The sequence below is a fragment of the Ambystoma mexicanum genome, chromosome 7q, assembly GCF_040938575.1.
Source record: "Ambystoma mexicanum isolate Mex_15411 chromosome 7q, UKY_AmexF1_1, whole genome shotgun sequence".
In the NCBI taxonomy this organism is placed as follows: Eukaryota; Metazoa; Chordata; class Amphibia; order Caudata; family Ambystomatidae; genus Ambystoma; species Ambystoma mexicanum.
The window spans coordinates 1,039,668,615-1,039,681,194 of record NC_090941.1 but is presented as its reverse complement, the minus strand read 5'-3'; the positions used below and the strand labels follow the sequence as shown (position 1 = coordinate 1,039,681,194).

At 44.8% G+C, this 12,580-nt stretch overlaps 1 protein-coding gene across 1 annotated transcript in view; it reads right to left on the bottom strand.

Annotated features, from left to right (window-relative positions):
• LOC138528587 (uncharacterized) overlaps positions 1–12,580 on the bottom strand; it is a 1,521,057-nt gene that overhangs the window by 1,283,165 nt on the left and 225,312 nt on the right. Inside the window, exon 4 of the mRNA XM_069640364.1 lies at positions 9,642–9,692. Coding sequence (XP_069496465.1) covers positions 9,642–9,692 — 51 coding nt within the window. The remainder of the gene's footprint in view (positions 1–9,641; positions 9,693–12,580) is intronic.

The following is a 12,580-nucleotide window of genomic DNA, read 5'->3' as shown; positions in this document are numbered from 1 at the left end:
AGCGCATTACACCACACCCATATTCACTTGTAACTCCACTGCTCATGACTTCAGTCTTGGGTGCATGGCCTTTGGGCATGCAGTCAAGAGTCTGGGTCCTGGCCAGAAACACCGTAGCATATCGGAACAATTGTGCCTTTTCATTTTACTATGTACAAACTTGGTTTTGGGTGCATGGCCTTTGGGCATGCTCCCAAAATTCTACCCCCTCCCCACAATCATCTTAATGATGTTGCATAGTACAAGTGTACCAATAGCTGTGATATGGTATGATATGATATGATATGGTATTTGTAACGCGCCTATACACAAGTGTTTCATATGGTGCCGTAGTTTGTAGCCACAGGCTACAGAGGTGCGTTTGAGGCCATAGCATTATGAATGTATGGGTATACAGTATTTAAAATGCATAGTTACTTACAACTGCAGTGCTTATTACTTTGTTCAAATACTCTGCATCCTCGCCACTACTACCACACGATTTGACATCCATTGTGGCATATAAGTACACTATGAACAAATGTACTCCTGCGGCCATGCACTCATGACTGCAGACTCACCCCACATCCACCTGACTGATGTTCAATACTAGGGGTGTCTCTGCTGCACTATTTGTGCGTAGGGCCTAAAATTTTAGGCGTATGGCCATACATTTCAATATATGGTTGTGAAGTCTCTTATAACTCCAGTCCTTACACGTTTCCTGTTGGGTGCATGCTTGGGTGTATGGCATACAGCGTGCAACCATGCACCCAAAAGTACACATATTGTCCTCAACCACTGCACTACATGAAACCCATGTGGGCTTGTAAGTGAAGAGGTTATAGCTTTGTTGTTGGGGGCATGGCCTTCAGCCCTGCACCCAAGAGTACACACACTCCCCACAACAAGGCAATCAATACACATTAGTAAGGGAGAATCCATGGGTGTGACATGCTGAAGTGTTGGTGGCCAGGGCCTAGAGTTTTGGAAGTAAGGCCTTCGGCCTTCGGCCGACGGCCATGCATCCAAGACTCTAGGCCCTGGCCACAACCACTGTAGCATGTGCCACCCATGGCAGCGTACTGATGAATACAATAACCATAGGAAAAAGTATTGCAATTACGGCATGGTGTCAATTTCAATGTTCCCTAACACCACACATGTCCTTACAACTGTTACAAGTTCCCCGTGCACTGCACGGACTGAAATACTGCCCTTATTGGACCCCTCATTTTCTGTGCGTACAAGGAGGCCATAGAAAATACACCATGAAAAAGGTATGTGTGTTATTGGGTGCATGGCCTTTGGCCATGCACCCAAGACTGCAGAGTCTCCCCACAACCACCTCAGTGATGTGTGGTAGTGGGGTTTTTTCTATAGGTGTGGTATCCTTCAGTGCTTCTTGCCAGAGGCTTCACTCCTAGCTGTATGTCCATAGATCTTACATGCAATGGGTGTGCAGTGGCTTCCACGTCCAGTACTTATAACTTTGTTCTTGGGGGCATGTACTCATAAATTTGTTCCCCACAACTTGCCAATCAAAACGCAATGCTACAGGTGTATCCATGGGTGTGACATGCTGCGGTGGTACGTACTAATGATTATAATAGTAGCCATCGGGGAAAAGTAATGCAATCACGGCATGTTGTCAATTTCAATGTTGGCTACCACTACGCGTGTGCTTTCAACAGTTAGAAGTTTCCTGTCCACTGCATGGACTGAAATACTGCCCTTATTGGACCCCTCATTTTCTGTGCGTACAAGGTGGGCATAGGAAATACATCATGAAGAGATTATAGCTGTGTTATTGGGTGCATGGCCTTTGGCCATGCTCCCAAAAGTGCAGGGTCTCTCCACAACCACCTCAGTGATGTGTGGTACTGGGGGGTTTTCTATAGGTGTGGTATCCTTCAGTGCTTCTGGCCAGAGGCTCCACTCCTAACTGTATGTCCATAGATCTTACATGGGATGGGTGTGCAGTGGCTTCCACGTCTAGTACTTATAACTTTGTTCTTGGGTGCATGGTCTTCCATGCACCCAAGACTGCACGCACTCCCCACAACTTGCCAATCGAAACACAATACTACTGTTGTATCCATGGGTGTGACATGCTGCGGTGGTTGTGGCCAGGGCCTACAGTCTTGGAAGTACGCCTCGGCCGAAGGCCATGCATCCAAGACTCTAGGCCCTAGCCACAAACACTGTAGCATGTGACACCCATGGCGGCATACAACAGAATATAATAATTGTCATTGGGAAAAGTAATGCAATCACGGCATGTTGTCAATTTCAATGTTGGCTACCACTACGCGTGTGCTTTCAACAGTTACAAGTTTCCTGTCCACTGCATGGACTGAAGTGCTATCATTATTACACCCCTCATTTTCTGTGCGTACAAGCTGTCCATGGAAAGTACATCATGAAGACCGACCCCCAGAACAAATGCATTGCTCACCCATGTCTTACTGTCTGACCTTTCCCAACGGTCTGTGAAACAGCAAAAGAGTTTTATAAATATAGCATATGTACGCTGGTTGTTGCTCCGCTTTCGGCGGATCCAAGATGTTGGGCGCATCCAAACAATCTGACGCAGAACACGTCTCGCAGCAGCCAATGGGCAGAGACGTCGCGTGTCTGCGGTCATGACGCCAACCACTTAGCCAATCGGTATCTTGTCTGTGGACCGAACAGGGAACTGTTACCGCGAAGCAGACATAGATATCACTAATTTTTTCAGACCTACTTTTTGATAATTTTAAAGAAAAGTACTGCACGGAAGGTCACCAAATTTACAAAAGCACGCTTTCTGGACCAAGCCCCTGTACCTGCCGCAGATTTTGTGAAAATCCGTCCAGTGGTTTGAACTGTAGCCATGCGCAAAATTTTTCCCCCATTCAGTCTATGGGAAAAAAGATGTTTTGGGACCCCCCCTATAACTTTTGCCCCCCTAGACCAAACATCTCCAAACTTTGCAAAAAAAGTTGAGTGGCCCATATACTTTTTTTGCAAAGTTTGGTGAGGATTCGTCCAGGGGGAGCAAAGTTATAAGCCGCCCAAAAAGTGCACTTCCTATGGAAACAGCAACTTAACCATAACTACACGGCCACGGTAGTAAAGAATGGATGTTTCCCCTACGAACAATAGCACTGCTGAGCAAAAGAAGGTCGCTTTTCCAGTATGTCGCAGTTAGAAAACAAGTGAATTACAGGCGGATCTCACAAAGGCAAGGCTGGATGAGCAAAGAAGCCAAGGCCATATGAGGCTGGGGTGAGCTGACATTGCCCTCACTCCCCTGTATTCTCCAGAGCAAGGAACATTTCCAAGGACAAGTTCAAAGTCCTAATTGACAGCAGACCAATGAGGTGATGATGGATGGATATGTTAATTAGTAGGAAGCTGTGGTTAAAACGAGCTCACCAGCACCTGGATGCCCAGCCTGCGTGCTGCTATATGTAGGTGGGAAGGTACTGACGGAGGTTAGAAGTCAACCAATAATAGAGGACCACACGATTAAGGGTCCTATAGTTGTGTAGCCAATAAAACTGTGTGTATTTAGTGACGTTCATAGTGACCTGTTTAAGGGGAGGGCTTAGTTGCCCCACCTGATGTTAAGAAGCGAATCACATTATTCCACTGCCCTAGACGAGTATGGATTGTATACTTGGATGATCCTGTTAGACCTTTAGACCCTATCACACTTGCCACTAGGTTTTTTTTGTTTGCCACGTAGGATGACGTTAGTATTACGTGGGTTAACGTCACCTATGACAATTTTCTGTTATATAAACAAGCTTTTTTTATGAAATGCATTGGGTAATAAATCGAGCTGATGTCCAATGACATCCGTTGTACTCCCTGTTTTAGATAATTGATATTAAAACAGTTATCCTTTTGCCAACTACCTGAGTCGTTTCTATTAACGATGTTTGAATAATATCTGCATCCACCATCCATCTCAAGGGTATTGCTACTTCATCTTAAAGGGCTGGGAACTCAGTTCATGTTTCTCTCCCAAAGGGCAATGATGACTGAATATGGTGTTAGTCTACAACACTGCTGCCAGATGCCTCGTTGCTCTAGGCCTTAGAGAACACATCACACCTGCATACGTGCCCTTCACTGTCTGCCGATCAGGTGACGATCCACCTTCAAGGCAATGTGCGTAACCCATCAAGCTCTCCACAACGCAGGACCGGAATATCTGCAACATAAACGTACATGCTACAGGGCTATCAGAAACCTAAGATCAGGTGCAGCACTCCTCTTTATCATTCCAGTGGCAAAATCAATCAGAATAGGGAGCTATTCTTTCCCAGTCTAAGCTCCCAACATCTGGAACTCGATCCGATTTACCATCTGCCACATAGAGGATCACCTCACATTCAGAAAAAGTCTCTCCACACCTGGCTCTTCCCTCCAGCATCCTCAGAAACTAAGTTCATCTCCTGGGTGAACTATTACCCACTGCTGACAGGAATGCGGGAGCACCTGAGGAGTCTACAAGATGGGACATAGCCACCCCACAGAAATGCATCTCAGTGAGACCTTATGATAAGCTCTGCAAGACCACATCTAACTAAGTGTCAATCTTGCTTTGCTGGAATGTCATGCACTCCATCACAACAGACTATAGCTGTACCCTGCCTGGGGCATGGCCCAACCACCACCATACACCTGCAATAAAACCTGCTCAACTTCACCCACCCAAACACACATCACAACCTTCAATAGAATACTGCTCAGTTCCACAACAAAATTTGGTACAGCTGTTCACATAATCAGTTTCCTGAGTCTCTTACTCCACTGACAATCTGTCAAGCCACCCATCCTCTCATCTTATATCTATGGACTGCTATTATGGACCTTGCCACTGCCTACCTACCTACGTGCTGGCTGAAAATGCACACACGTATTTTAGAAATCCTTCCTTTACATCTAACATCTCACACTATGGTCCTCCGAAGGGTGCTCATCCCCACAGCACTTCAAGGCCATATCAATGGCAGTAGGAGCTATACAAATGCCATATAACATAACCCAACATGTGGCGACCCGTGAATATGTGATATCTGCATGCATGAAAATTATTCCTGATCTGCGAGGAGCGGATACATGAGAGAATTTCCCCGGAGAACCTGAATGGTGTCCACAGTATCTACTTGGCTATTTCGAGAACTGGAGAATAAGGCTATTAGATTAAGCACGACCCTCTTTCCTGACAACATCAGAGAACCAGGGACGGCATCATCCCACACAGATTTCTTTTGAGAAAGGTTCATCATTAAAGCATGGGGAGCATTTGCGTGATTCTATTCTGGCCAAGCGTTCCCCCTCAAAAAACTGAAACAGAGAAAATGCTCTGACCAGAGTCCTAGAAATTGCTAAAGTCTACAATTCATGTGTCAGAGTAAGCTTCAGAAATGACAGCTTTTCAGCCATTCTGGTCCTTGGCACTGCCTGGATGATCTGCATATTCAGGTCAGGGAGCACTGCAGAGCCGCTTTATACCAGGCATCCTTAGGGTGTGAAGCAGGGCAACACTTGTGCGTGCACAGGCACATATACGCACAAACACACAGACACACACCTGCATTTGCTTGCAGGCTCTCAAATAGTGCACATTTGTTAATGCACATGCCCGAGTGTAGACATTTGAGAAGGTGGTGGCCACTGTGAGAAACCAGAGGATATTTTCACTCCTACTCCCCTTGGGTCCTCTGCGTAAGTGGCCAGGGAAAGGCCATTGCTCTTGGATCCTGACCCTGGGGGTGGAGAAGTTAGGGAGGATCACCCGGGTGGAGGGTCCTCGAGGATTAGGAGTGGGGTGCCCTTGGCCGAGATATGGTCTCCACCTTTTCCTGTTGACAACCAACCTAACCCTCCCCCAACCTTTGCAGGCCATTATAAACCAGTTCCCCTCAATCTTCCACATGTGACGCTTGACAGTACTGGGACGAAGAAGAGACCACTAAGAGCAGAGAAGATTATACCTTTGACCACTTTGGTACTGGGGCGAAGAATATGCCTGCCAGGAGCTGTGAGGGTCAGGCATGTCCCTTTAATTGTGGTGAGGCAGGGCTAAATGGACAATCACAGCTGCAGCCTGTCAAGGGGCTGCAGCTGTATAAAAGAAAATCAGCCAGACAGAGGAAGAGAGCAGGAGAGAGGAAGACGAAGCAGCAGGAGACCCTTATCCAGAGGCAGCTGTGGTGGGACCGGAGACTGAGCCAGGATGCCAGAAATCATCCCGAAGGACTTTTGGGGCCCAAAGAAAGTGGGCCTGGGAGTCTCCCTCTCCAAATGTGAGCAGCAGGAGCTGCTGAAGAGGAGCCTGGCATTGCGAGGATGCCACTTGCGTTGAGGAAGCAGTCTTGGAGCTGGCGTGTAGGGAGAGAAGCACATGACAGGCAAGCAGGGCTTGTGTTGGCTGGATCCCCATTTCAGGAAGTCATAGGAAGTTTCATGAACCGCCAGAGGACTTGCGAAGAGCCGGTGGGTGACGGGAGGGTGTCTAAGCACTGGGGCACTCCTGAAAGACTGCAAGCAAATAGCGGTTTGCATGTTGAATACTGAAATAAGTGAAAAAGTACCTTTGATGCAACGAAACACAGGTTGAATAACGAACTAAATGAAAACATAACGCTGAAGCAAATAAGTGCATAGTAATCAGTGTACTGAATGAGATCTTACAAAGTAAGCAATACCAATGCACTTTGAATGTTGAACTGGAAATAGAACAATACTACATTTGTATTACATGAGGATTCAATCTAAAACCTAAAGTTAAATGTATCAAGGATACAAGGAGCCACACTGTGAACTTTGATGGGTAATTGCAGTGCGACAAGGCCACAGCTTGGCAGGAGGTGTGTGATACGTGGTAGCTGGACCCCAAGGCTACTAGCAAGGAGCCACAAAAGGGCAAGACAATACCTACAGCCAAGAGGCCGACTTAAGGAACTAAGTGAAGGCGACTTGGTACACAGGAGCAAGTGCCAAGGAACCGGTGCATGTGCTGAGAAGTCCCAGGGCCCTGGTTGCGCGACCTGTAATGGGTGGACCGTGTGGTCTAAGAACTGCGCCTAGACCAGAGAGCCCTGAATGGTGAAACATAGGAAAACCAAAGAACAGCCTAATGAAACCATTGAATATGAACTGGAGAAGCAAGCCAGCAGGAGGGTCAGGTTGACTCAGTGTTTTATTGAGACTTTTTTGAAAAACTGCAACAAATATAAGTGGCATGGTGAAGGTCTTGGACAATGGAACCCTAAGACTTACAGGGACCATACTTGTCGTCTTGAGAATGGAGTCTCAAGTCCCCTTTGTTTTGAACTGTGTTACTTTGAACTATGGTGTTTGAAGCTTGGGGAAGGGAATCCCAAGAAGTGACATTTGAACTACAACACCTTGAACTGGAGAAAGGTAATTGGGAGCCTGTTTCACGGAACATATCTTGTGCTTGGGGAATGGGGGGAGGGCTGAAAGTTAGCTGTGAGCTGGAAGAAACTCAGAACTTTGAGTTGAGCACTATTTTCTTTGACTTTGGCATCCCTACACATATGTTAGTTATATTTATGAGGTTAAGGATAGGGTTTGGACACAGACAGACTTTTAAGTTGAACTCTTCGACTCAGACTTCCCTTATTTTTGTTCAGGTAGGGAAATTTCACCTTTGTATAGGGCAAGTTAGGCCTTCAAGCATCCTGACATTTAAGTTAATATCTTTTGTTTGAACTTTAAGTCTGTTGTCTGTGTCTTATTTAGTGATGTCTTCACACCACGCATAGCTTCAGTGACATAATTCGAAAGGTAATGGCAAAACACATTTTGGGGTAATAGTGAACCCTGCATGGAGATCTTATGGCCTTCGATATGTGTATTCCAACAACGCCTCTTTTGTGGGAAGTTACTTGACATAGGACAGGAACCCATACCCTTTGGCTGTCCAGATGTTTTTTTACTACAACTCCAAACATCCCAAGCCAGGATGGTCAATGGTGAGGGATCATAGAAGTTGTAGTCCAAACATACAGAGAGCCACAGGTTGCAGACCCCTTCTGTAGGGAACCCACTGCATTATTTGGTGCAACCAATTATTGTGTGCTTCAGAAAACCACTATGATGAAGGGTTATTTATTTTTTTAATAAATGTTTTCATTGTTTTAAGAAACATACATGAACCATACTCACATACATACACTTCCTATTTGTCAACATTTTGACTAGCAGTGCATGTCTTTAATACAGAAAAGTAACAAACCTTGTTAATTCAGTCCGAGTAGTTAGGCCTTACCCCATTTGCAACAACTCAAGAGTTCTGTTAGTCCCTTTCTTCCCATTTGCCCCATATTTTTATAGCCTTTGCTGGGCATCCACGTGCCGTGTATATGCGGTGTTCCATTGAAACACATATGTCCATGTCCGCTACCCATTGGGCCAACACCGGGTTTTCGGGAGAGTCCCACAACCGGGGGCGATGCTTCGCTTGATCAGTCTGGCTGCCGTGGAGATAAACAGTTTTTCCCATTTGTTATTAGTATTTTCATCAGGTATGCCCAACAACAGTAATTTCCGGTCCAGCGGCATCTCTCACCCCAGTACTTCTGCCAGCTTGTCACAACATTGATGCCAGTACTTTTGGAATTGGGGGCAACCCTAGAGGATATGTATAAAGGTTCCCTCCCCTCCCGGCACCTCAAGTCGTTTGGGCTAGAAACACGCTTCCAGCCATACAGCGCCACCCTGGGATACTACACTCTGTGCAGTATTTTCAGTTGTATTAGGCAGATTCTAGAATCGATCGCTATGTCCCTGGGATGCATCAGATGAAGGCTTTGGGAAGCAGACATATTGTGCACAGGCAGGCCCACATCATACAATATAATAAAAGGGCAAATGTATGTTTTTCGGATGCAGTCATGCGCAATAGAGACTGCCTGCTTCACGTTTGGTCACTGCCAGAGGGAGCTGCTGCCTTAGGAAATAAGCTGTTGCCTTAGGAAATATATTAGCGCGGCTGTACGTTTGTGTGATGCAGTCATGCGCAGCCTGTTGTCACCACTAGAGGGAGCTGTTGCCATGGGAAATATATACTGGTCCTACTTTTTGAATGAAAACTGTATTTCCTGTGTCCCACTGATAACGTTGTTTGTCCAATGCAGTCACACCCTGGAACACGGGCGTTCACACTAGTTTCATATAAAAGATTTCAAGTTATATATGCAGGCTTTGAAAAAATAATTGATCAGTTATGGCTCTAAGTGGAATAAAGAAAAACATATAAAAATCATGTCGTTTGTAAAATAAGTATACATACCAGTGTGCATAAAACATTTAATGATAACTGTGAGCACAGGGCCTGATGTAGATACATGTTTTAATTAAATTGTGTGGCACAAAAATGATATCTGTTATAAGTTCTAAGCTAGTAATGATCTGGTCCTAGTGCTAGGATGCTCTTTGATTAGTTGTATCTATGAAATGTTTTTACCATATGCAGACCGATTCAAACTCAAATTCAACAAGTGTATGAAACTCGTTAATGGATTTATAAAAAGAGCCTGACTCTGCGAAAAAAGGATTATCCATAATTCTCCTGCCTACGCGCGTGCCTCAATGCAAAGCCTATCTAATCCGGGGAGGACACTGGAGCAGCTTACCATGTGGGTCATTCTTTGGTTGTCCCTTCGCAGATAATTCAACTGTTCTTGCTGAAATATAACAAAAGATTAAGAAACATATAAGACATGCGCACAGAACGCCGTGGGTATACATAGGGGACACACGCATAAACCTTCACTCAAACACATGAGAAGACGGGGCAATAAGGACATGGATGAAAAATGGCTGCATTCATTTACCATTTGTTTCACAATCAAACAGTTCTAATTGGATTGACAGAGACCTCTTAATGTCATCGATGAATGGTGTCCATGACATAGAAATACTTTTCCTGAATCATTGGAAAACCTGTAGGTCTAACCAGGGCAGGTATTATACAGTTATGGGATCCAGCAGTAAGGAACATAGGAGGGCGGCTCCCAGGCCCTGGGACCCACTCCACCAAAAGTCAGCATGGGCAACCCGGCAACTCGTATTCTTTCATGTAATGCCAGACGTATCAAGATCACTTGTATGAACTGTATATCAGAATTACGATTATAATAGGCAAGAATGCACATTTACAACTGGCACGATCTTGATAATTACAATACTTGACGTAGTTTAAACTATTTCATTTAGAGTGAGAGTGCTTTGGAAATATGACATTAATTGATAGGTCTTGTAGAAAAATCAGGCAGTACCGAAATGTCATAGCATACATATGATCGCGACCTGTAAGAGTGATTTCTGGCAGCTTCCTTTAAGTGCCAAGGACGAGGTATCTCGTCCTTGGGATTACCTCCCCAGTGCCAAGGACGAGATAGCTCGTCCTTGGCACTTAAGGGGTTAATGAAGGAGAACATATTAGAAGGCTTTGCATGGTGAAATACTGAAATCACCAAAAAGGCCTTGGCACTGGGGGGAAAACCCATGGCAGTTAAATTGTGACAATTAGATTAAGGATGACAAGATTATTGCACTGAATATTTGCTGAGTGATTTGAGGAGTTACATAACAACAATTGATGTTATTTATGTTGGGACTAAGCAGATATATTTGTGATTAATCTGCTTCATTACCATTCCAGTATGGTGCTGACATTATATGAACGAATACGAGTCCTGTGTCCCACCAAGGTGACATAAGACTTACAGGTCACAGACTAGCTTGCAGTCTTTTTGACCGGCTTTAATGAGTGTTTATTCAGCTTCGTTTCAATCGGCACATATCGTAAGACCACAGTGAGTTTTTGCTGCATATTGAGAACTTAAGGTTAATCAGAAAGGGAATAAAATATGCATTACCTTTTAGCAAAATTAGGTTATCAATCACTCTAATGCACTGTAATTAATACCTTTTTGTTATAATATATGAAATCACTGTCAGATGTTTTTAAGTTGGTTTGTGGACAACATAATCGGCCCATAGTAAATATATGTAAATTTGCAGATATCAGTTTTGAACGGTGTAATCATGAAGATATATTGAAACCCGTATTTATTTATTTATTTATCTAGTATTTATACTGCTCCTATACACAATGGGCCTCATTACGAGTAAGGAGGTAGCCATGGCTACCCCCATTCCAGGTACCGGGTCCAGGTTCCAGGAATAGGGAATTACCGGGCCATGCCGGCTTTGGCGGGCCAGGTAATTCCCATTCTCAGGACCCGGACCTGGTACATCCCTATTTCCATTGAGCCCCAATAGGGCTCAATGGGAATTGGGAGGATGCTAACAACAGTTGTTAGCATCATGGTCTGCTAGCGGGTCCCGCTAAGGATGCCTGGTCTGACCAGGCATTCCAGAGCAGGACCCGCTACAGACCTCGTAATAGGGCGGCCCGGAATGAACGGTGGCAGTCCCTTACCGGCACCGTTCATTCCGTGGCCGCCTACCTCTCAATGAGGCCCAGTGTGTTTTGAGGAGCAACAAGACAAGAGGGTAGGGGAACAGGGAGGACAAAATAAAAATGATCCTACTAGGCCTTGTGACATTCGGAACGTGCAAGTGCATGCCTAAATGCTGAAACATGAAACAGGAAAATAATACTGCTCGGGAAAATGCTGATGAATTATACAAACTAAAAATTGTGGACGGCAAAAAGAATTTCTTTAACACCCTGATTGATACATTTTCCAATTCCACTGGTACGTTTTTTGAGATCGTAAAATCACTAGAAAAACAAAAGGCGCTCCATACTATTTTTCAGCCCACCGACCAACACTGAACAAACATCCAGACAGCCTTTCAGGCAAAAATCAATAATGCAAGGGACAAAATTAAAAACTCACAAGCTCCAACATGCTGACCAGGGACCCTCAGACTGGAGGTTATGTCTCACAGACATCCCAACTTCTCCCTTACTCATATTACCATATCTCAAATGCAAAAACGCTATCATCAATGCGACCCACCTCATGCCCAGAAAATATCCTCCCAACGAAGCTAACACTTGCACATGGAGATTTATTCACCCCATTTCTGACTAGATTTTTGAACGCCTCTTTTAGAGACAGTTTGGTGCCAGACTCCATCAAGGCAGTCACCGACACCCCTCTTCTTAAAAAGTCTAACCTTGATCCAAAAGAACTGAGCAATTTTAGACCGATTACGAACTGTAACTTCCTCCTTAAAATGGTAGACAAACTTGTTTCCTCTCAGTTCCAAAATTTTGTTGAATTAAACGGTATCCTTCATAATAGACAGTCAGGCTTTCGACCATCATATAGTGCTGAGACAGCTCTCGCCGATTTACCGTCTCACATGCTGAAAATCATGGACGAGGGGAAAGTTGAATTGCTGGTCTTGTTAGATCGATCTGCGGCCTTCGATTTGGTGGACCACGAACGCCTACTACACTCCTTATCCTATCTTGGACACTGCTCGAAGAGGCCGTTGATTGGTTCCATTTCTTTCTTGCAAATCGTGAGTCGAGAATTCAGTGGGGCTCTGTTTCTTCACAACTGGCTCTGATTACATGTGGGGCCGTACA